Source organism: Oryzias latipes, chromosome 17 (assembly GCF_002234675.1).
Source record: "Oryzias latipes chromosome 17, ASM223467v1".
Taxonomy (NCBI): domain Eukaryota; kingdom Metazoa; phylum Chordata; class Actinopteri; order Beloniformes; family Adrianichthyidae; genus Oryzias; species Oryzias latipes.
Genome location: NC_019875.2, coordinates 2,581,862 through 2,608,076, shown reverse-complemented (window position 1 = coordinate 2,608,076; position 26,215 = coordinate 2,581,862). Strand labels below are relative to the sequence as shown.

Sequence of the window (26,215 nt, the reverse complement as noted above, 5' to 3'; positions counted from 1 at the left end):
TATCCCTCAAAGGGTGCAGTCCCATCCAACTACCGGCCAATAACCTGTCTCTCCACAACATGGAAGCTCATGTCAGGCATCATTGCAACCAAGATTAATAGGCACATGGATCAATTCATGAGTAACACACAGAAGGGCATTGGTAGAGACTCCAGAGGAGCCAAACACCAACTCCTGGTTGACAGAACAGTCGCTCAAGACTGCAAGTCACGACACACCAACCTGTGCACAGCCTGGATTGATTACAAGAAGGCCTATGACTCAATGCCACACACATGGATCACTGAATGCTTGGAGCTGTACAACATCAACAGGACTCTAAGAGCCTTCAGAGGAAACTCAATGAAGCTGTGGAAAACCACCCTTGAAGCCAATGGGAAGCCACTTGCACAAGTGTCCATCAAATGTGGGATATACCAAGGTGATGCTCTGTCCCCACTGCTGTTCTGCATATGTCTGAACCCCCTCAGCCAAATACTCAACAAGACTGGCTATGGATACCGACTCAGAAATGGGGCCAACATCAGTCACCTCCTCTACATGGATGACATCAAGCTATATGCTAAGAGCGAGCGTGACATTGACTCCCTGATCCACACCACCAGGATCTACAGTACTGACATTGGGATGTCATTCGGGCTCGAGAAATGCAGCCAGATAGTGACATAGAGAGCCAAGGTAGTCCACACAGGAGGGGTCTCACTCCCAAGAAGGAACAATAGCAGACATTGAGGACAGTTACAAGTACCTTGGAATTCCGCAGGCAAATGGCAACCTGGAGCAGGCAACAAGGAAAGCTGCAACAGCTAAATACCTCCAACGAGTAAGGCAAGTCCTGAGAAGCCAGCTCAATGGCAAATATAAAACCCGGGCAATAAACAGCTACGCACTGCCAGTTATCAGATACCCTGCAGGAATAATAAGATGGACAAAGGAAGAGATACAGACCACGGATGTTAAAACACGAAAGTTCCTCACCATGCATGGAGGGTTCCATCCCAAATCCAGCACCCTGAGACTGTATGCTAGCCATAAGTAAGGAGGCAGAGGACTAGTGAGCGTAGAAGCCACTATCCAGGATGAAACATCCAAGATCCATGAGTACATCAAGCTCAAGGCCCCAACTGACAGTTTGCTCAGTGAATGTCTCAGGCAATGGAGAGCAGAGGATACAGTGCTGGACAGATCCTCATGGGAGGACAAACCCCTGCATGGGATGTACCACCGGACCATAACTGAAGTGGCTGATATCAAGAAGTCCTACCAATGGCTAGAAAGGGCTGGCCTACAGGACAGCACTGAAGCGCTCATCCTGGCAGCTCAGGAAGAAATCCTGAGCACCAAACCATAGAGGCAATGGCAAACCAACCAGACATTGTAGTGGTGGATAAAGAACAGAGGAAAGCCGTTGTGGTGGATGTGGCAGTGCCAAGCGATGGGAACATCAGGAAGAAGGTACATGAGAAACTGGAGAAATACCAGGGACTCAGAGAAGAACTGGAGAAAGCCTGGAAAGTAAAGGTGACAGTGGTGCCTGTGGTAATTGGAGAACTCGGGGCAGTAACCCCCAAGCTGGAGGATTGGTTACAACAGATACCTGGAAAGACCTCAGACCTCTCAGTCCAGAAAAGCGCAGTGCTAGCAACAGCTAAGATACTGCGTAGGACCCTCAAGCTCCCAGGCCTCTGGTAGAGGACCCGAGCTTGGAGGAGAAACCACCCGCGGAGGGTGAGAGGGGCGTTTTTTAATAGTGTATTTATATATTAGGGCTGCACGATATGAAGAAAACTCGCGATATGCGATATTAGTAATTAATTTTGCCATAACGATATAATCTGCGGTGTATAAACAATTAGCAAAACAACCAAAAATATTATTCCCATTCCATTACAACAGCTTAAAAATTATACTACAAATGACCCTTGTTGACATAGGAGGCGAACATACAACATAATAGGGCGCCATCCGATTAGTTAACAACGTGAAGGGGTCCATCTGATTGGTCAAATGCAGAAAGGGATTCTTTCAATCCATTAAACACTTCAAGCTGCTATAAGATTGTTTGGCCACATCTAAGGTAACCATTTATTGCAAATTTGCTGTCTTTTGCGATATGCATATTGCACAGCTTGATATTGCGATGACGATAAATTTGCGGTATATTGTGTAGTATATATATATATATACTATATATATATATATATATATATATATACTATATATATACATATATACTATATATACATATATACTATATATATATATATACAACTTTGCAGAAAAAACAAAGTCATTTGTTCCTGAAGATTCAGAACCTGCATCGTTTCAGCCGCATCATTCACCCAAAATCTGCAGAAAGTCATCAAGTTGGACTCCAAACTATTTTCTGCAGACACGACTGGAGAATATGTGCAATACATAAAACATTTTGCTCATGTTTGGAACATTATCATTTCATCACGGCTCCCTCAACAGACCGCATCTGCCACTCTGTGGTGTAAAAAAAAAGTCAGATTCCCTTTTCTGTGCCTCTTTTCTTTAGTTTTAATCGACTTTCTTTCACATTTGTTTGTCTGCTTTGTTATGAATTTAAAGGTACAGAAATCCTCTGCGGCGCTGCTTGCCCTCTCAGCTCATTAAAACTAAAACGAGGAATAAGAAAATCTTAACAAGTAAAAAAAGATTGAATGTAGCCGTCCTAGAAGAGCCTAAAACCCATCAGGAAGACGAGCGAAGAAGATGTGGAACAATCCGGCGCATTTATATTCACTGCGGCGCCTTTGTTCAGAGGTCTGTTTGAGGCTAAAAACTGTCAGAGGTGTGAGGTCTGAGCTCTGATGCACAGACTCTTTCCCTGCAGGGAAACCAGTCAAAAGACTTTCAGGTAGGTGCCTTTCATAATACATGCTGCTTCTCCCCCCCACCATCAGCGGCTCCAAGGCCCACCAATGCCGAACCTATGGGTGGAATCCAGCACAACATGCAAACTGTCAGCTGTTTGCAGAAAATCAAACAAGAACAATTTCAAGTGATCGATAAAACCACTGATGCCAGCTTTCCGTCCACATTCAAAAGTTCTTCCTGCTTCTAAATACTGCATTCTTGAAGTTATTCCACCAGGAAAGTGTGGAGTCAAAAACCCTGGAAGGAGCTGCAGAAACTCAGTTTTAGGTGGAAAACTTCCCCCTGGGCTTCATGTCTGAAGTCAAAACGTGCATCACTGCTGATCTAATGTCAAGTCACTGAGAGTACTTAGATGTAGTTCTGGAACTCTTTGGAGTTTCAATCAGCATCTGTGTGTCTGAAAGAAGAAAAATGAAGCAAATGAGGACAAGAGTGACCTGAAAGACTGCACGGAGTCCATGATTTTGTTGCTTTCCAGGAACTAGGAGGATGGTATGTGCACAAGACAACATGGTTTCATTGAAGTCCCACTTTGATCAACTTTAGATCTACTGTTCCCAGTGGTCTTTTCATTTGGATTAGGCCATTTTTAGGCAAAATCATAAAGCCTGTGTCATTTTCTAGGACATGGTTTCTGCAGAGCAGCAGTTAAGAAGAAATTCACCTCTCAGTTGGGGGCGGAGTAAGCCTCTGCTTGTTTCCCATGATCCCTTAGTTTACAGTCCCTCCTACTAGCTTACACCCCTTACAACCCCAACCTAACATTACCGGTGGAACAAAAATGGCGAGCAATATTGGAGCTATCCAGCCGTACAGTTTAGATCCAGATCCCAGCTCAGACGAGGAAAATAAAGACGTTCATGGATCTATTTGTCTGGAGGGGGGATGAATCAGAATGGAGCAGAGCAGAGAGCTTGTGACCTGCTGATTGTAGTTTGATCCAACAGCAGTTTTTAGTCTGCTTATTCACAACAAACTGAATAAAGAAATACTTATAAATGCAATTTTAAGCTTAATTTTCTGAATATATGTCCTCCAATTTTAGAAGAATGCTACAAGCATGTGTCAAAACCGCCATTTTCATTGGAGTGGGTCTTTCAAAGATCCATAGGATGCCGTAAAATCCACCAAATGTTGGTTGACAGATGGATCCTAAAGGGTTGTGGAGTCTGCTGCGAGTCAAGGCATCACCGGGATGCTCTGCCCGCCATGAGGACGTGAAATAATCATGAGACTGCAGGAGTCATTTCAGATTCAGCTGTTTAGAGTTGCAGAGGCCTCTCTGCATGCATGCGGCTGGAATCCCGTCTATTGTGGGCTCCTCCAAATCACACGCCAAACAATCAAACGCAGCTTGTTTGACTGAAAGCGCGCTGATGAAGAGCGCTGATGAGTCACTGCGCACATCTGCGCGGCGTACAACCACAAACCCTGTTAGAGAGGAAATTGCACATTGGGAAAAAGAACAAGGACCCCGCCCCCTCTGAAAAAAAAAAAAAAGGACAAATGAGAGTGGGGGCCTGACATCATCAAACCCAAAAGGTTACTGGCCAACGCTCGGCGCCCCTGCTCAAGAAAAACACTATTGATATTCTGCAGGCGGGGCTGAGGACAATGGCGGAGCTTGTCCCCCCCCCTCCCCCCTCCCTCATGGCCTGGCATGGCAGAGATGTCACAGAGAGCACCAAACAAATGGATGGAGGGATCAGAAGGGATGGAGGGATGTGGAGGATGTGAAGGAGAACAAGTGCATTGTTCTGTGGATGGAGAAAGGGGTATTGTGAAGTAGACAGATAGCTTATGTGGGAGGAGGGGGAGGGCAGGGGGGAGGGGGGGCAGGGAAAGGTGAAACTTTTTCTGGATTTTTAAATAGCCGCCCTCTTTTCTTTGTAGTTCCAGGCAATCCGTGACCCGGCTTCACAGACCCTACACTTTACAAAGAGACTCAATGAGGGGGGGTAAGAACAGTCACCACCCCCCCCCCCCACACACACACACACAGACAGACCATTTCACCTGCATCTACGCCACATCAGAGATCAGTTCTTGTTCTTATGACCTGCAGCAGCAGTCCTGGACGGCAAAAATGGTTTTCACATTTCTTCTTTATTACTGCACCTTTGAGGGAAAATTTCACCCCCACCGAGTACCGTAGTGGGCAACCCCCCAGCCTCAGGTGAAGGCCTGAACAGGTGACCGTAAACCCCCCCTCCCACAGACAGCTGACCAGCCAAAGCTGCCCCCCCCCCTCCTAACGTCAGTGACGCACACACAAACACACAAAGTGGACACTGAGACAGCAGCTTCTGCAGCAAACACAACACGCTCCACAAATAATTGCATATCTGCATTGTCAATATTTCTCACTGTGGCAATTTGAGCGTCACCCCCCCCCCCCTGCATCTTTCACACGTTTCTGTTTCAATAGAACAGCCGACAGCTGCAGTTTAGAACCCAGATTCCTTCAACCATTAAGACGGTTTCCTTCTGTAGAACAAATAAAGAAAACAAGATGGAAACCAGCAGCCCTTTGATGCAGTCTGATCTCCATGATTATTCAGTCACATGGCATTGATGCAGCCCCCACATACCCCCACCCAAACATAACAGAGGAACCAGAAGAAAAGGTCTGGAGGACAGGCTGCACGCTGAAACCTGCTCCTCCACAGACAGCAGGAGTCTGGGAATGTGATGAGTGACCGTCCTGAAATGAGGCGGCGCTGCAGAAACGGCGTTTCATGCGGTCAAATCAACAACGGGCCGCTGTGACAGATGTGGTCCCTCCTGCTGAAACCTGCTGATCCGTGAATGTGGAACCACAGACAGCCATCCCTCCCAGAGGCTCGAAAGGAGTTTCAGTGTTTAACGTTCAACGTTTAAAATATTTGTTCAGAGTAAAAAACTATTCAATGTATTTCTAAAAAATGTTTCAACTGTTTTAAATATTTATCATCAAATATTTTACACTTTGGGTTTCCTTCAAAAAAGTTCCATTTATGGAAAAAAGCATTTGTTTATTGCTTATTGCTTTTTTGTCTAGTTAGTTTAATTTTTGTTTCTTGTAACCCTTGTGCTATCCTAGGCACTTTAACATTGGGAGTTGGGTCATCTAGACCCACTAGACAGTGCTCTGAACCTTTTTTCTTCAATGATTTGTGATCTTCACTGGTGTCCATGGATTACATGAAATCTTTCCACCTTTATCCACCTTTGTCATGGTAGGGAGAACACGTCAATGGAAGGGTGGGGTCATCTAAGATAGCACAAGGGTTAAAATCACACACACTTGAGGGGTCAGCGCTTGTTGTTGTTTTTTCCCACCATAATTCTGCTTTTTACATGGAGGCAAAGGAAGAGACGACAGCAAAGCCCAGCATCAGTTAAAGCTGGAGAAGCTCTTTAACAAGCCGACGCATTAGCAGGCAGCAAAGTGCTGTTGCTGTGGAAATATACCTTTTTTTCCTCAGCTACCAATCAGTTCAGTAACATATCATAAAAAAGAAAATCACAGATCCAAGTTTAGAAACAAACGGGTTCAACATTTTAAAGCCCCACTCCTATGAAAAGAGTTTTTTTAAATTCTGTTGGAAAAAGAGCTTCATTGTGACAGACTGCTCCTCTCCATTCTGATCCTCCACTGTCAGACTAACAGATGCATGAACGTCTGCACTGGAATCTGGATCTAAACTCTACGTCGGATGGCTCTGACTATGCTCGCCATTTCTGTTTTTAAGTTGGGGGTGTGAAGTGCTGTAAGCTAGCAGGAGAGCATGTAAACGGAGAGCTCTCAGCAGCAGGAAAGGGAAGAGGGGTGGAGTTACTTCACAGCAAGTCCCGCCCACAACTCAGAGGTTAATTTATAATGAACTACTGCTGCTCTGCAAAAACTGTCCTAAAAACTTTTTTTTTTAAATAGTTTTGTCTAAAAATGGCAAAATAATTAAAGAGCACTGAGAAACCTTTGAAAATAGATCAAAAGATGATCAGAGTGGGACTTCAAACTTGTTTTTCATACGTTCTCTACATTTCATTTTATTTAATCCAATTTAAAAGAAAACTTTTATAAAGGTACAGTTCAATCCCCATATTAAATATTATCTATTATTTTTGCAGTTGGGTCCTCTAGCAGCCAGGATTTCCCCGTAGCTTTCTTGCAGACACCTTTGAACCTGAGGATCATGGATCCCTGTGACGATGCATCACCACCCCAACCGCCTCCTTGCCTTTAATGTTGCTGGTGAAGTACATGAAATGTCATTAAAAAGTGAAATCACTCCGTGATTGAATCATCAAAAGCACTTGTCAGAGAAATGAAATCCTCTTCATCAGCCTAACAGGCCAGTCAGAATGGACAGGCTGATCCCGTCATCTCATTCCAGCTCATGCTGATGGGAGACGGAGCGGCGCTCTGGCAGGAACCCCCCCCAGCTGACAGCATTGGTATGCCCCTCGCATGTTCGGCGCGGTGCGCTTTTGATAGGCAGCAGGTCGGCTGTAACCGCCGCGTGGATGTTTGTGCACCTTCAGCTCCCAAAGCGACGCCATAATGAGCCAAAGAGCAGATCCAATAAATCAATAACAAATTACAAAAGGCTTAAAGCTTTCAGGACTCTTTATTTTCATTCAAAAAGAAGAAGATATTTACAACAACACTGACATTCTCATCATTCCTCATCCCCGCTGATGACTGCAGACCGTCAGTAATAGTCCTCCGGGTCAGCCTTATCCCCCTGATTCTGAATCTGTTGCTGCTTCTTGTACAAATCAGCCATCTGCAGAAGGGGGGGGGGGTCAAATGAGGGAGGGAGGATGCATGACAGAAAGGGAGCAGAAGGAGGGAGAGAGGAGGAGAAGATCACAGAGTCAGGTCAGTAAAACCAGGAGGAAACGCTAAAATAACAGTTTGATTAGTCACATCCACAGCTTTCAAGTCGCCGACTGAGAGACGGAGGTGATGCGCACTTATCGGGGGGGGGGACCTGAGAGAACCTGCATGAGGAAACAGTCCAGTGGGTTCTGACCCACAATCAGGATTTCCATCCCCTCAGAGTGTGTGTGTGTGTGTGTGGGGGGGGGGGGGGGGGGGGGGGGGCAATTGTTAAGTGTCAGATCGCTGGGGGGGGGGGGGGCATTTACATGCAGCCAACGTTTTCTCCAGTTTTCACGTTTGGCCTCCACATGTGGAGTGGGTAAACATTTGCATGTAGACTGCATCTCTGCAGCTCCTGGAGTCCCGGCTGGGTTTGCTTCATCAAGAACAAATCCTGATGCAGACGAGAACATCCAGAAACGTTCAGAGGGATTCTAAATGTGTTCATCCTGACACAAGTATAATAAGGTATGAGATCAACACAGCAGGGTTTTTTTTGGCATCAGTGGACAAAAACGTCCACAAACGCAGGAACCCACAGGAAGCTGAGGTTCAGGGGTTTGGTCTGAAGCCACGGGGGGGGGGGGTCCATTAGTAACAGCCGACAGTTTTACCTGATCACAAATAACTAAATGTTTAACAAACTCAAATAGACTGGTGTGGCCACAAACGATGGGATGGTCTCCGTCCCCCTTTAAAGTGACTAAACAGCCGCAGAAGAAGCTCAGTTTTTCCTTTTTACACCAGAATAAATGTTTCTCATTCGTTGCATTTTTTATATACTGAAAATATTCTGTTGTATTATAACAAACGCATGTTTGAATGAGAGGCTGACAATGTTTGGAGCCCCAGTGGGTCATGGGAATTATTCGGGATGCCCATGGAAAGAATGTCAAGTTCTTCAGAATCCCGTCAGTGGGACAGAGCAGGAACATTATGACATGGGAACAAAACACCTAACTCCATTTATCTCAAGGAGCCGCTCCAGTAAAAATGTTGTTTTTGGGTATTTCACAGGTTCTTGTGGCATTTTTCTCCCGAGGCAGTACATGTATAAAGAAGGTTAAGATGGATTTTAGAGTATTTCTCTATTCAAATCGTTGTGAATCAGGAGCAGATGAATGTTTGAAAAAGATTCTATTTTTGATGTAGAAAATACGCTGGGGGGGCCAAAACCGCTCTCCACTTAAGGCAGGAAGGGGAAAGAGGGGGCGGGGTTGCTCTGCGCCAACAGCCCCACCCACAAGTCAGAAGGGATTTGGTAAGAAACTGCCGCTCTGCAGAAACTATGTCCTTTAAAACAAGGCAGGTTCATCAAAAACAGCATCATCCTCATTGAAAACAGAACAAAAGATGATGGGATCCATTTACATGAGTCTGTCTGACATTTTAAAGAAGATTTCTATTGCATGACTGCTTCTAAAAGATAGTGGATTTGTTCCGACAATTCACATGACCAGGGTTACGTCATCCTGCCATGTCCACCTAAAAATGGGGGGAGGTAGAGAGGCGTACTAAAGAGAAATATTCCTGCATCTCCAGAAAGACGATTTCAGGAAAGTGGCAAACGTTCTGCAGTTTTTGGAGACGTCAGTGGTGGATTTGAAACCCCGGACGCCAAACCTGAAGGACTCATTTAGCCAAATGTCCGCTGGGACGAGCAGGTTCCTGAAGACACAAAAAAAAACAAGCCACTCTGCAGAGGAACCTCTTCTTTACAGAGTCCATCCCAGACTCCTTTGCAACTGTGGGGGGACAAAGCTTTGCTAGCCCCCATCCAGACTGAGTCCATCAAAGTAGTGGAGAAGCAAAAAAACATCTTCAGCTGGATTTGTCTACTTCTATTGGGCTTGAGATAAAGAGGTTCAGCTTCTCATTCATGAGTTCTTATCGTGATCACAGAGGACCTCCCAGAGACGGAGGCTGCAGGGGGGGGGGGTCTGAACATCTCAGCTCCGACAGGATCTGTGTGTTTGACTGATGAGCACCAAAGGAACCGACGGCGTCTGCAGCCGTACGAGCTGCTGTGTTTAAGAAGAGCGACAGCCGACCCCAGCAATAAACCCAGGAGCTGCTGCCTCATTCTCAGGGATCCTGCACGGCATTGTGGGAAAGTTCCCTGACATTTATTGAAGCATGAAACAGCTCCACACATCAGCCACAACGTTGAGAGAGTTTCCTCACTCATTTCTTTCTCATTTTGCTCTCAACTTTCCACTTTTTGACGGCTTTATCTTCTTCCCTCATTTCAAATAAGGAAGGGAAACGATTTGCTCTGATCTACCTGAGATCCAGAGGTGGCGTCCTCGGGTTTCTTGTCATCTCTGATCCGAAGGAAGCGGGGAAACCGCAGAGAGATGCCTTTCTCCGGATCCACCTGGGGACAAAAATAATCATGTTTCTACAGGCTCGTAAGTGTTCAATCATCATGGTTCAGTTTACATTCAGCCTCTCAAATTCAGGTTATTTTCTTCCTGAAATGTTGACAAAAAGCAGAGAAGTTGGCCGAAGTTCCAGCTATTTTGCTCTGAAGTGCCGTGTTGCCAAACCATTCTGAAAGAAATTTCAGAAAAACAATTAAATGTAATCAGAAATTCTCCAAAATGGATGAACAGAAATGAAGTGCAGAGCTTCCGCTCTAGTCTATTTAAAGCCAACATCAGGGCAATCGTAGGACAGGCAAATTGAATCATCGCAGCAGCAGATAAGTGGCACAGCCGAGCGAAACGGCTCATTTTCCCTGGCAAGGACCTGTGCTGTTCACATTTTGCTAAACAGCTGCACAAACCGGTGCGCTGGTTGTGGAAGTCTTATCGGAGAGGAAGAGGCTTCTAGAACAAGCCGCTGAATGGGAGTGGTTTGTTCCTGGAGGAAGCAGAGGCTGCATGAAGACTGAACGTTGCAGATGTCCGGTTTCACCGCTGACTGCACCTCTGATCTCCGCTCATGTCCGGGCGGCTGCACATTTAGACCGTCCTGCGTCCTGACTCAGGTTACAGCGCATGCAGACACGCTGCATCAGAGCCACGAGCAGCGCATTTTACACAACAACAAAGGAGAACATTAAAAAGAGCTTCACGTCAAACTGTAGCATGTGATAAAAACCTAAAACGTTTGGCTAGAACACAGGTCAGCTTTCAGGGCTTTTTGCAAGTCCTGATTGGCTGCTCATCCTCCACGCCGTCTCCTGGTCAGTTTGCCAGAGTTACATAAAACATTGATTGCGATCAGATGTTTGCTCTCATTCTATAAAACCGGACTTCATTTTCTAGGAAAAGAGAGAAAAGTGTGAAAAAGTTTGTGTCTGTCTGAGAAAAACCTAGAAAAAGTTTCAAACTTCATTTTAGACCCAAACAGACATAAAGGTAAGAATTTATAATTAGAAAAATATGCAAAACAAATCCTTAAAACGGTATTGTTTTTTCCTGTGCTTCTCTGTACTAGTGGAGGCTGTTTTCCTCCATCTGCCCCGATGAGAGCAGAGGGCAGATCTATGGGTTTTTCTCCTCATGCTTTTCTCTTTACATACCATGAATAAGAAAAGAAAGAAATACTTTTTTTTCCTATCTCAATATGTTAACAATTCATTTGTTGATTCAAAATGCATTAAAAAGTTAAACTTTTATTCAATGTGGTGTTTGAGATAATGACGTTCAAAGATTCTCAGTTTCACTTCTTTTCTTCTTTAACCTGGTTTTTTTAAAACATTTTCTTTTGGCCAAATCTCTTTTCTAAAAAAGAGATTTTTTGAAAAACTTTAGGTGGAACTTTCTCCAGAAAAATGATAGATTCTTACAGGACAAAGGAAGTAGAAACACACTGGCTAGAACAGAAAATCAAACAGTAAACTTCTTTCATTCATCTCCTAAAGCCGTTTTTGTTCCTTCATTTCTTTATTTCTTAAATGAGACTGACGGATGGGAAACCCAGCAGGACTGAACGTGTTTCCTGTTTTCTCCTGTTAGCAGGGAAAAAGTGAAGCATTAAAATCAACGTTGAAGCCAATTATTGATCCATCTCAGGCCCTGATAACAATTACAATTAAAGCGCACTTTAAATTACTTTGTAGTTAACTATGTTTTTTTTAACTAAACAGGTAACAGACCTACATTTTAATTGAATATTTGGCAAAATATTTCGGGTAGAAAAGGTTTTAAATGAATAATAGAATTTCAAGAGTGGTGGGATTTCTTTGGTGTTCAGTGAACTGACTGTCTAATGTGGTTTCTGTAGAAGCACAGGTACTTAATGAACAGCCAGGTTCCCGTCCCGCGTGCAGCAGATTCTTTACAGCTTTTTAACGCCTCCGATGAAGGCGGGTGGTCATTGTGAGTCTTTCTTCGTGGCAGCAGAGCAGAACAGACAGGCTGCATCACTGAAAACAACTACTAGGCTGAACTAACCAGTCCCATGGCGGCCTTGTAGACGGGCGACAGCGAGAGGTCGGCACATTTCACCTCCCACACCTGCACGGCGTCCAGCCACACGTCGGGCTCGGCTGATTGGTCGACGCGGTAATAGGCCCGAGGTTTGGGCAGGATGTGCTCCTGCAAAAGACAAAGAAGCAGCTGTTCACACCCGTAACATCGTGTTAATAAATCATAAAACACCAAAGTGAAAGTAGGACAGTACGTTCAGACACGAGATGACGTCTCCAGACCAAACTCTACCTCCTCAAAACGCCTCAACGCCATTTCTGACGCCACGTTTGTCCAACACGGAACCTTAAAAGCCCAAAATGACTCTGCTCTTCCAAATGATGACCTGTGTTTACCAGGGTGCTGCAGTGTCCACAGAAGTGGGTCATAGAGGGGAGAACGCTCCAGCAGCAGCGCCGCCGTTTCCATGCACACATTATTTATGCTGGAGAGGCTCTCATATAGCAGAAAATGAGGGAGCCGGTGGGACTGCAGCTTTATCAAATATTTCTGCTGACTGCCATGAGCTGTGTCAGCCTTTGGAGATCCACTTAGAGAAAAAAGTGTTGTTTCTTTAAGTTCTGGTTCCATATCATCTTTGGTTTTGAAACAACATTGACAAGTTTTCAACTCAAGTAGAAAAATCTAGGACAGAAGAACTTTGTAATTAGGGTTTAAGTTTTTACATTCTTACGGTAGTTTAGTTGTTGTAAAGTTTCTGATCATTCAGAATTACTTTAGAGTCTGAATCATTGACTGTATAAGAGAACTGGACTCAGTGGCCCCTCCCCCGTGGCGTTCCAAACAGGAAGTACCCTCCAGTTCCAAGAAGCCAAATCCTACAGAGAAATCAACATTCTTGCTCTGCTATATTTTTAACATGTTCTTGATAATCCTATTTTTTTCCTGATATTCTGTCTGCTTCGTAAGTTATTCAGGCTACAAACTGACCAATCAGGTGCCTCAATATAAGTAGGTGGTCTCACATTAAACGTTTGAAAAGCTTGATTGACAGGTTCCCCCGAGCTCGCTCTCAAGTGGTAGGAGTGTGGACTTTCAACAAGCTCACTCCTGATTGGACAGAATGTTTGCCACAGAAACGACTCGAACCAATCACAGCCTTCCGACAACCCCTGGCTCCAACGTGCTGTTGTCCGTATCACAAGAAAATGGTGACTGAACTGACTTCCTTTTCTGGAGCCAGAAATAAGTCATTTTCTGTGGATGACGGCACGCTCAGTCCAGTTCTCTTATACAGTAAATGGTTTGATTACAGTAAAGAAGGCCAAAATAATGACACTTCCACCACAGTTTCTACGGACTAAATAACATTTTTATTCCACTTTTCAATAAAAAAAGATTTGTAATGCTCAGAAGCTGTAAATAAATGACATTTTCCATTTGGTGTGCTTAATTGGTTTCTCTTTATCTACATTTGTAATAATCTACAGTTTCTGGGGGTCGTGTTTTTACGGAAGTCTATCAAATTCTCGAGGGTTCCGGTTTTTTCTAGCTAAACGGCACATTCAGCAGACAGCTCATTAAATGGGTCAAGTGCTGAATTAGGTTTGGTTGATAAAACAATGCGGCTGTGCTTGCCAGTGAGGTAAATTATAATTATGCTTTACAAGCACCTAAAAAGTGTCAGAGCAATTACAATTGCCTGTAATTACTTGTGTTGATTTGACTGTATTTACTCAGAGTGACTGAACACTTCATCTCATTTGCTGGCCTGCATCTTTTATTTACTCACTTGGAGACTTTGTCCACAACTCATTACAGCTCCTTTAAGGAGACGTGATAATCACAAAGGAGAGCATGTCCACCGAGAAAAAAGACGTTACTTTGATTTAAATATAGGCAAACATTTACGCAGTGTGAATACTTTCTCTGTTTCTTCTAGAAAAACTTTTCAGAGAAAGAAAAGTTGACTAGACTATTTTAGGTTTTTAACATGAATAATTTTTAATAACAGCAGGACTTTGTTTTTAGAAACGTAATTTTGTTTTACTATATTTGTCCCTAAAGGTGTTGAAAGCTTAATATAAATCTGTAGCTTTGCAACTACTAAAAACAGTTTCTTAGTGACCAATAAGCTTTTTTCACATGAAGGTCTTGGAAGAAATAAATAAATAGACTCCCAAAACCTTTGTGAGGGTTTTTAATGTATTTACATGAATCCCATCATTCTTGCTCTAATGCCATCCATCCATTCTCCTAACCAGCTAAATACTCTCAGGGTCATGGGGTTACTGGAATCTGTGGGCAGAGTACGACCTGGACGGGTCGTCTGGCTTTACTCAAACTATTCCTCAGTTTTATTTTTAAAAATGAAAATAGGTTTATCTTGCAGATCTCTAACATTTGATTTGATTTCCTGTTATTTCCAAAAGCAACATAAAATAGTTAAACATCTTTAGAAAGTAATAAATGCTCTAAAAAAGTATTCTCAACTCAATTACTCAATAACTCAGCTCTCAACATTTTAAGCCCTAATTCAATTGGAGACAACAGTCACTTATTAGTGCATTTTATTCCAGTTTTTCTTATATGTGTCTTCAACTAAACAAAAGCCGTGGTGACCCACAGAAAACACAACCCAACCAATGAACACAAAGTCTAAAGGCAAGAAAAACTTTACATTTATAACTAATCAGATCAATACTTTTGATTTCAAATACATTTTTTAATCACTGTAAAAGAAAAATTGTGTTTAAGCTGGATTTTCTTTCTAAAAATGACCATTTTATCCATAAGGAAATAAAAAAATTACTTTAAGTCAAATGTATTTTCTAAAATAATGATTAGGAAAACTGTTTTTAAATAATAAAGACGCAGCGATTCAAATGTAAAACTGACTATAACTATTATAACTAACATGTTAAATATTCATTGGTAGAAAGTGTTTATCTCTCCTCCATCGTGGACCAGCGGCGTCCGCGGAGGAAAGCCTGAGTTTTGTTTGTAATGGATTGATTTGAGCCTGAACTCTTGTCCATGCATCAGAGTTGGCGTTCCAATGATGGAACGTGTGATCACTGCATCCCTCATTACCATGCAGCTCTTGGCCACACAGAGGAGAGTAAACAAAGCGGCCGTCTCCCCGTGGAGAGCCCCGCTGGCACGCAATACTGCTGCCTGCAACGAGAGCAGAGCGGCGGCTGGCCTGCCTCCGCTCGCCATCCATCACCGCGGCTGCAAACCACTTACAGTACAGCATATATTGGTCTGGGAGGGAAAAAGTACATTACTTTCTCAATCACTGCTTCACTGTGGCCATTCTGCACTTCACAGCAGTTTGTACTCCCAACTTCAGACCTCTCTTCTCCTTCATATATTACTTTATTCTGGGCAGGAGAAAAAAGGGAGTGCTTTCCGAGAGGGATTTACAAACAAGTAAATGTTTAAAAAGTATATATATATATATTTCCTTCTACAAAAGCAAGGCTAAACTTGTCTAATCAACTCCACACTTGTGGAATGAATGCGGCTCGCAGCAGCGATCATTTTCCCAAGAGCTGTTGTCGGCCGCTCTAAATGCTGCTTTGGAACAAACCTCTTCATATGGAAATTGAAAAAGCAGCTCATTACCCATCAGCGGAGCACGCCTGCACACAGTTTGTTTCAGGGGTGAAACACCCTCAGTTTACGACCCCTACTTAACATTTCCTACAGATGCAAATTCATGCGATTGCAAATAAATGCAAGAGCTTCCCAGTCAAACCGTGGATATTTCTGCCACCGCTTTGATGTGCTGCACTGTATCTTCACAAGCCCTGGGGGCTTCAGAAACTTTGTTATACAACAGCACAGAACTGCAGTTCTCTTATTTTGGCCTGGAACGCGTATCCTGAGGTGCTGCTTACAAAAATAGTCACATTAACTCTCATTTTGCTTTAAAAAATTCCACCGTTTGTGTTTAAAAATGTGACAAATGGGCTCTAAGGACTAATCAATGTGGAGCAAAAAGCCTGTACGTCTCTGATTTATCTTTTCATGCGTTGGTTTTAATGCTCTGGTTATGATTTACAAAATAACAGCAGAGGACGGACAATAATGTATGTTGACTGGCGTGTTCTGACCAGAGCGACAGTCACGCACCTTCAAAAACTTGTAATGCTGCTCCAGATCTTCGTCCTTGAAGCCTGTCCCGATCTGCAAAAAGGTGAGAGATGAAAGGAGGAACGTTCACACACATCTCCCCTCCTGGTCAGCTGCAGAACACACACAACAGCGAGCCTGCACCACGTGCATCTTTGCCTCCAGTGTCAGCCGGTCTCGGAGGACCTGGACCTGGTGAGGAACACCTCAGAGGATGACACGCTCCGAGAGGAGGATGAAGGGGGAAAAGCCTCGTTTATCATGCAAATACAGCATTTAGTCATCCAAAGACATATTTTGCAGGTGTCCATGGGAAGCTTTACAGCGCTGCATTCAAGGCTTAGAGGCGTTTAATTCAACCCTGACACCTTTATGCATTATTTATCCGTGAAGGCTACCTCCTCGCCGCGCCGATCGGGGAAGAATTCAGAGGAAACCAGAGCTCAACATCAATTACAAACCGAACCAGGAGAAGGAGTTTTCTTCACATGGGTGTGCTGTGATGCACAGAGGTTTACATTTAAATGCAAGCACTGACTTTTTGTTTTAGCTTGACCTTATAAAGTTGTGAAACCGAGGTTATGTGTTTTATGAGCGCTTCAGTTAAGCAAGACTGCTACACTCATTCATCTTTTTATCATGTTTTTGTGGCATTTTTCTAACGACAGGGGACATAAATTAAGAAAATTAGGCTCAAAAATGCATTTATGATTATATCTTTATCCAAACTGCTACTTAAAAGCAAATTTCTAATGAACTCCTGTCGCTTTGCAGAAACAAATCCTAGAAAACACTGAATTTTTATTTCATTTTGGCTAAAAACAACATAATCATCATTTAATTAAGGGTCTAACGATTAACCAATGATTTCTATTTCTACGATCCAAGCACATCGATTTGTCCGAGGCAGTTATTAATTGTTAATCAAATCGAACTATCCTATTATAAAATCGTTTAAAAATGAAATAAATTGTAATCCTTCTTGGAAAATACCACCTGGATTGAGGCATTATTTTACTTAAAGGTGTCATCACAGCAGACAGCACACACGTGATGACAGCAAAAACTGATCAGTCCAGTCCAATGAAGCAGGGAAACACGTTAAATTTAGCAAAGACGTGTGACCATATATAAGAATGTTCCCTTTGGATTCTTTGGGTGTGGAAAAACATCAGTTTAGGACACTAAAATGTAAATGGATCTGCCAATCATTCTTGTTTACCTGTTTGTTTGGACACGTGTGATTTACACCTGATTATGGTGTAATAATCTGGAAAACTTCTCCTGCTCTGTTCAGTAGCAGCTATTTCTCTCTGAGTCACACTGGTGGAAGTTTTGGATAAAGATGTTCTGGATGCACACGAAGAAAAAATGAAGAATCGTTTCATTAACCACACATTTAGCTATGAATCACTGTTAAAATGACACCCCTATAATTTAAAGACCAGCCAGAACACTTTGAAAATAGATCCAGAGATGATTGGAGAGGGACTTTACCTCCGAAGGACAGTTGGGCAGAAAAACTCTAAAACACGGATGAGCTTCAAACACTTCCTCTTAATCTGGATTACATCTTTAAAGATGGCTGAGCATCCCTGAGACCTGCAGCAGCTCGTTTGCAGGGAAAGTGGGATAAGCTGTCTGCATCCTCAGATCTCGGTTCCATCCTTGTGTTTTCATCCATCTGTCCCTTGATGTGTTGACATGAGTTTAAGACAGCAGGTTTCATGACAAAAGTCCAGCAGGTTTCTGTGATCAGTGATGAAAGTCAGGCAAGGAAAAAATCCCTGAACTTTTCTTTGAGCGATATGGCGGGCACAGAGCGAAATTTTGGAAAAATACGTGGTCTTAGATGCATTCTGGTGCATTCTGGCAGCTAGTTATTCACTTCTTTATCAAGAAACTAAGACTAATTGGAGCATCATGATTTGTCATTCAAACCCCTAGTTTGACTCTCCATTAAGGACTTGCTGGTCCTAAAAAAGAATTTGGAAAATTGCTCAAAGTAACACAATCCTACAATCTACGCTTTTCCTTAAAGCTGCAAAACATACAATTGCTAAAATATAGTAACATCAAAGCCCCAAATGGCAAAAAGAACACCAGTAACTATGATATTCTATGAAAATACCTCAGTTATTTATACATTATTTCTGCTTTAGAAATGACTGATGTACAACATCCACTTGCACTGTTTTCTCAAACTATAATTACATCAAAATATGGGATCTGCTTTAAACTTTAATTCTATAACATAATACATCAATTCTTTAACACCAATACTAAGTAATCTGGGAAATATCAAAACAAACATACAAACTAAACTAAATATTGTAAACATTATTTTTTAAGGGAGTGCGGGTCCAAACCATCAAATACTTATAATTAATGTTAACTATACTGAACTAAATCATGGTAATTAGGAAATACAAATAAATTAGATAGAGAAATGTATTCAAAATAAAAACTGAAACTCAAAACTAAAATTGAAATTATTTCAAAATGTGGTTTTGAGATTATTTTACACAAAAAAGTATTTGACCTACACTACCTTAAAAATCTTTTTTTTTTTTCCAGCCAAGACCACTTCAATTTGTTTTTTATCGTCTTCTCACAACTGAGGTCGTGACCACGCTCAATAATGACGATGCCTGCCATTATTTTAACACAAATTTGATCGCAAACTCTTCAGATGTGTTTGTGAAAGTTTAGCGTGGGTCCGCCAGTTTTGGTCTCTAGGGAAGCGAGTCACGCTGACCACGTGGTGCAGACAGAGCCAATCAGACCCGTCGACGCATCCGAAAGCAACTAAAACGTCCCGTCATTGGTCAATTAGGCCGGGAAGACGAGAAATGGCCACGACCATAGAGGAAGCGATCTGCGGAGAAATATAGAAAATAAAGCTAAAATTAGCTGATTTCAGACCATTTTTTAATCCGGAAAGCGATTTGTCCGTAGAGATCAGGTCTTTATTTCCCGGAAAGTACGTTCGGTTTGCTCAAAAACCCGGATTTCCGGGAATTCCCGGAAGACTTTCATCACTGTGTGATGTTCTGCTTTGATCACAGAAACCTGCTTTGCAGTGAAGATACGTACGAGAAGGAAAACAGGTTAAGACACAAAGATGAACTGAACCTGGCTGCTCCACTACATTTAACAGAATATTTCCTTTTTAAATGATTTGCCATGTCAGCTTTCAGTCTTCTTTTAATGCAATAATTGGCACAAGACAAATTCAAATGTATATATAATGTCTTGGGCTTTTTTAGCCTGGATGAAAGAAAAATGTTTCACGTTTCAAATTCCCCTGATTTGCCAACAATGTAACTGGACACCAGTCTGAGGTTGCTCACATCACAGAAATGATAACTCCTTTTCAGCATTTTAGTTCTAGTTGATCCACTGGAAAACTACCGGGCTGGTTTTCAGAGTTTGGGGTCGTTGTTTGTCTCCAGAGAAGAATCTCTTTTTTCATCATGTCGTATTAGATTGTAGAAAATGACACCTAAATGTTTGAACAATGTGCCGAAGCCCCTTTTCATTTCTGCATTCGAGGACATTCAGGTTCTGCAATGTCTTTGGGTGGGTTCATTCTGGGATCAATCCACTTTTCTGACCCAAAACCGAGAGAAGCAAGTTTTTGAAGTGAACAAGAAGCATGACCTTTTACCCGCGTCAGAACCTGGACCCACAAATGCTCCATAATCACTATTGAGGAAAAACTCAAGCAAAGTGAAAAGCCTCCCAACGGTGGACGGGGTTTGGTTTAAAGTCTAGATTGAATGTAATCTCATTTAAACTCCCACTCCAATCATATTTTGATCCTTTTTCAAAATGTTCCCGTTAGTCTTTTCATTATGACTATTCTGTTTTTTACTAACCAAAAAAAAAGGCGTTTTCTAGGAAATGGTTTCTGCAAAGCAGCAGGAGTTCAATAGAAATTCGCTTTAAAGTACCAAAATAAAGAAATAATAAGAAATGATATTTTTGCCCAATTTGTGTCCATCATTAGAAAAATGCCACAAGAACACGTAGAAACCATCAAAAATACCGTTTCCATCCCAGTGGATCTTTAAGGACTTGACTTGTACTGAACATTTGGAAAGCAGTTTCTATTTACCGTTAAACTTTCAATTCAAAAAGACCCGTTCAATAATTTCATTTTTTTATGTTTTCAGGGGACGGTAAAAAAAAAAAAGATGTCATTAAGCAAGCAAAGAGTTTATGCTTAGAGTCAGTAAAAGGAACTTCAGAAATGTGCTTTATAATGTAAAGTTCAGTGAAAGCAGCTTCATATAAACTACAGAAAACATTTTTAAAAAAGTCTGCATCTACTAATAAGCATCAAGCCCACAGACATATCAAGGTGTTTTCATGGTTGGAACCTGATCTTATTTCAGCTAAATTGGAGCTGAAAATCCTAGGATTTTTTGTTTACAGGATCAACTTTTACACGGGTTTCTCTGACCTCAGACAGCTGAGAAACATCCAAGACCTTCTGATTATTGGTTTTCACTCCAGAACGTTCTTACAGTTTACACGTCTCCTTTCTAATGCTTTGATTGTGTAAACTCCAATCAAGTGACTGAATGCTAAATGCAACTCGCGGTTGTTTTCTGGTAGGAACGCTACAGTAATAGCAGAAAAACATCAATAGAGGCTAAAATGTGAAACAATCTGAAGCTGTGGTGGTTCTGAAAACGGCACTTTAACTGCAGATGCTTCACTAAAGCAACAAGCTACATTTAAATCATGAGTCTGCTGGTCATCTGATGTTTTCTGTAAGACTAAATGATGAAAACTGAGGCTTGTTGCAGAAAATAATGACTTTAAAAGGTCAAAACTAAGAGACAAATCAATGCAGACACACAAACATACTTTATTCTCTCAAATAAATAAACAGGCAAAGCATTTGGAAATGGTGTAACATGTCATCATCATGGCACGATATGGCATCTGTGAGCTGAAAACTGCTGCAGTAACAAGATTTGAATCCACTTTACCTCCTACATGTTTCAGGATTTCACATCAAAAATGCCAAAAGGCCAAAACTGTCAACATTTCAACTCAGATTCAGCTGCTGCCTGGAAAATGTCCACAATTGTCCACCTAGAACATTTCAACTGTGTCTCTGACTAAAGATTTAGGAGTTTTTTTTCAAACTAGATGAATACAAGACCAACAGAGGATAAGGAAACTCTGACAGAAAATAATGTTATTAATGGTCTTTTTCTTTCTCAGAAACTGGACTTTAGGAGGAAATGAAGAGATTCTGATTTTTTTCTGATTCCTCAGAAAATAAGATTTCAATGTTTTAGAAACCTTAAAGGAAAACTTAAAAACCTAATGTGCTTAAAACGTGTTTCTTGGTGTTTTTAATGTGTTCTTGTGGTATTTTTCTGATGATGGAGGATATATATATATAGAAAGCTTAAGCTTCTACGCACCAACAGCCCCACCCACAACTCCAAGGGGAATTCCCAATGAACTCCTGCCGCTCTAAAGAAACTATGTCCGAGGAAATGACACAGGTGTTTTGGATTTTGGCTAAAAACGGCATCATTATAATTAAGAGATCTTTGATCGTTGTTTTCCTCATCTGAGCTGGCATCTGGCTCAGAACTCAGAACCTGCTTGCCATTTTTGTTGCACCACTATTGTTGTGCTGTGAGCTAGTGGAAGAGAGCAAGCAAAGGGATCATGGGAAACTAGCCGAGGCCAACAGTCCCGACAATAGAAAACAGGTTTTTAGATTTTGGCTCAAAACTGCATCATTATAATTAAAAGAGAACTGGGATCACTTTGAAAATAGATACAAGATCAGTGTGGAGCTTTATAGTTCAGATTGTTCCACCTTAAAATCGACATGTTCTGTAAATCAGCAGGTCATAGTGCAGCACGCAGTAAGGTCACTGCATCTAGACATCCAAAATGATACACATCTATGAATCCTACCTTGCAAACCGACTGGAACTCCTCGTTTTCATCGTCGTAGCACGCCAGCAGGAAGCCACCATAGGTGCCGGTCCTTTTCCCTTTCCCCAGATAGGCTCCGATCACGCAAAGGTCCACCGTATCACCAACGCCGTCCAGGTAGTCCTTCTTCAACTGTGAGAAAGAGCAGAAAGTGGAGAATGGAGCAGATTGAGGCCCAACAGCTGATCAATACGTCAGTTCTGACCCAACACTGCATCTGTCTGCACTGAAGCCTATCGGCCACAGAAAACACACCTTCATCGCCCTCTATTCTAATCAAACTTTCATTAGTGTTGATGCTCAACCAAGAAGAGAGAAAAACAAAGGAACACCGTGTCAGAGAAAAACTCCGTTTCTGGTCGACTTCTGAGAAGTAGGGCTGCACGATATGAGGAAAACTCGCGATATTAGTGATCAATATTGCGATGACGATATAACTTGCGGTAAATGAACAAAAGGCAAAACATCCAAAATCATAGTTTCCATTTCCCTGCAACAGCTTAATTTAAAAACCGGTTAACCCTCGTCGACATAGAAGGCGAACATATAACATATAGGGCTCCATCTGATTGGTCAACAACGTGAAGGGGTCCATCTGATTGGTCAAATGCATAAAGGGATTCATTTGATTCATTAAATACTTCAAGCTGCCATAAGATTGTTTTAGCACATTTAAGGTTTACGATTTATTGCGATTTTTACCATCTTTTGCGATATGCGTGTTGCACAGCTTGATATTGCGATAACGATAAATTTGCGATTTATGGTGCAGGCTTACAAAGAACAGTCACGTGATCACAAGTCTGCAATTTACACACAAAAACACACACAGACCTTGAGCCAATTATGGGAACGCTTGGCAATCTCATAGGTCGCATCCTTCTCCAGAGTTTTCACCATCAGGCCCTCGCAGGAGTCTGCATGCAAACACAAACACATGAAACGGCACTGTGGAGCTGCAGAGAGGAAATGAAGAGATTATCTCTGTGATACATGGAACGGCCCGGTGTGTGTTTACGTCTCCAAGGGAAACAAGAGGCTTCAAGCAAACAGAGGGGACCAGCAGAAAGGACTCCTCGGCTAACAGGAAAAGCATTTCTCTGCTCCTTTCACCCAAAAAGTCAGACTGGCGCAGAGCAAGAAGATTTAATTACACAAGCCTCTCTGTTGTTAAGATACAACACCGCCAAATACAAAATACCCAGCATGCACTGAAAAACAACTCCAATCAATGAAGACAATAAAGCAGCAGGCAAAAGCACAAAAGAAAAGAAACTCTCACGCTCGACACCCACATGCAGGAAAGTTTAGGGAGCACAGAGGTTACACACACACAAATGGGAGGGAAGAGTGTGCGTATCTGCATACACACACCTCGGACGGACTGCTCCAGGAACTCGGCGATGGCGTCAGTGCTGTCGCTGTCGATGGAGCGGGCGAACATAAACTCCCCCTCCACCTCCATGAAACTGTCCCTCAGCAGAGCCCGACGCCGACACAAAGGCTGTCGCACCAGGGACTGAACGCACACAAGGAGAAACACACACCATTACACACGGCAAAACTGTGTCATTACAACCATTTCCTGCTCATAGCTTGAAGGCTTGCAATGACAAGGATGAAATACCTTCTCAAGCATCTTCCCACACACATGCAGGAGCGCAGTGGTATGGAAAGAGGCTTTCTGGAGCTTTGGGCGCACATGCAAACACCCACCGCTGCGTGCATGCCCGCACACACACACACACACACACACACACACACACACACACACACACACACGGCTCCAACCATCTACTGACATTCAGGGGGATTTTTCATTTATCTGCTTAAGAAAATGAATGAAACCAGGGAAAACTCTCCTAATTATAAACAAGCTGTCAAAACCTGCCCGAGACCAAAAAAAAAAAAAGCATTAAAAGGTGAACAGATGCAGTTTTCAATTAGCGAAGACATCAGCAGCAGCCTCTCTACAGAAAAATTGCAGCTGAATCTTGACAGATTCCATCGATCACCATTATGAGCAGGAAGCTGCAGCTTTATTTCAGAAGCCTTCCACATTTCCCAACGTCAAGAGAGCAAAACAAATGAAGCAAGTGTTTACGTTACGCAACAACAGATAATTGCTTTCATTTTAGAGGTTTTCCTTTTTTGGCTTTATGGTAAAGAAAATTCCACCTGAACAAGAAGAAGAATGAAATTATAACCTAAGAAAGCAGATCAGCATCCACCCACAGGAATCTGAACCAGCAGAGTCCAGACTCCACCATGGATCCAGAACGTCTGGATGACATCATGCATTCATTTAGTCTCTTTTACCAAAGGTGCAGTCAGAGGGTGCTGTGCACACCGTGATGCACGTGCACGGCTTCTGTGGAACACGTCATGCTGGATAATGGGAGTGCATGCATCATGAGAACACACATGTGTGGTTCTGCATAAATCAGCAGAGTGGAGACACTGCGAGCGTTGATGCTTCAGAAATCCTCCAACACAGACAACAGACCGCTCCACAAAAACAAACAAGTATGACTTTTTTGTCTAAAACCAAAAAATAATTTTGTTTCTTTGATCAGCTATGTTTAAGGGCTCCATTTCTACACTCAAATTCACTATTTGCTCTGTAAACGTTTAGAAAGTCACATCAGGTGTTACAAACCGTGATGAGACCTTTGACTCCCCCCTCCAGATGCCCAAGAGACATTTGGTGGTTGAATCCCCCCCAACACAAGCCTAGGTGTTAGGCTGGGTCCTGTTTTTAGAAAAATCCTGGAAAAAGAACCCACGACCTCAGTGGACACTGTCGCACTAGTCCACACGGCTGAGCCGACTTACAAACCCAGGTGCACAATCCATCCATCCATCCATCCATCCATCCATGCATATATCCATCCATCCATCCATGCATATATCCATCCATCCATCCATGCATATATCCATCCATCCATGCATATATCCATCCATGCATCCATATATCCATCCATATATAATAATAATAATAATAATAAATTTTATTTCAAGCGCCTGACAAGTCACCCAAGGTCGCTGTACAAGGTTAAAATAAGAAAAGCAGAATAAAACATCAATAAGAAATTAACAGAGTAAAACATGAGTAAACATAAAGACATAAAAAAAAACCATTTAAGATAAATACATAAAAAAATTGTAGGATAGAAAAACAGACAGACAAACAGACAAATGAGGTTGCGTTAACTGAATGGTTTAACTGAGTCTTGAGTTTGGATTTGAATAGTGGCAGTGTGTCGGTATTCCGTAAATCTGGAGGAAGAGAATTCCATAGCTGAGGGGTGGAGCGATATCCATCCATCCATCCATGCATCCATATATCCATCCATCCATGCATCCATATATCCATCCATCCATGCATCCATATATCCATCCATCCATGCATCCATATATCCATCCATCCATGCATCCATATATCCATCCATCCATGCATCCATATATCCATCCATCCATGCATCCATATATCCATCCATCCATGCATCCATATATCCATCCATCCATCCATATATCCATGCATCCATATATCCATCCATCCATCCATCCATCCATACATATATCCATGCATCCATATATCCATCCATCCATCCATCCATATATCCATCCATCCATCCATATATCCATCCATCCATATATCCATCCATCCATATATCCATCCATCCATGCATCCATATATCCATCCATCCATCCATATATCCATCCATCCATGCATCCATATATCCATCCATCCATCCATATATCCATGCATCCATATATCCATCCATCCATATATCCATCCATCCAACCATCCATCCATGCATCCATATATCCATCCATCCATCCATACATATATCCATGCATCCATATATCCATCCATCCATCCATCCATCCATATATCCATCCATCCATATATCCATGCATCCATCCATCCATCCATCCATCC

At 42.3% G+C, this 26,215-nt stretch overlaps 1 protein-coding gene across 1 annotated transcript in view; it reads right to left on the bottom strand.

Moving 5' to 3' along the window:
* Positions 1 to 7,498: 7,498 nt before the first annotated feature.
* Positions 7,499 to 26,215, bottom strand: part of lig1 (DNA ligase 1) — a 74,382-nt gene continuing 55,665 nt past the window's right edge. The window contains exons 21-27 of the mRNA XM_023964901.1: positions 23,644 to 23,788; positions 23,104 to 23,186; positions 22,249 to 22,401; positions 16,294 to 16,347; positions 12,178 to 12,321; positions 10,059 to 10,151; positions 7,499 to 7,676 (exon numbers count right to left, since the gene is read on the bottom strand). Of these exons, the coding sequence (XP_023820669.1) occupies positions 7,602 to 7,676; positions 10,059 to 10,151; positions 12,178 to 12,321; positions 16,294 to 16,347; positions 22,249 to 22,401; positions 23,104 to 23,186; positions 23,644 to 23,788 (747 nt within the window). The 3' untranslated portion in view covers positions 7,499 to 7,601. The remainder of the gene's footprint in view (positions 7,677 to 10,058; positions 10,152 to 12,177; positions 12,322 to 16,293; positions 16,348 to 22,248; positions 22,402 to 23,103; positions 23,187 to 23,643; positions 23,789 to 26,215) is intronic.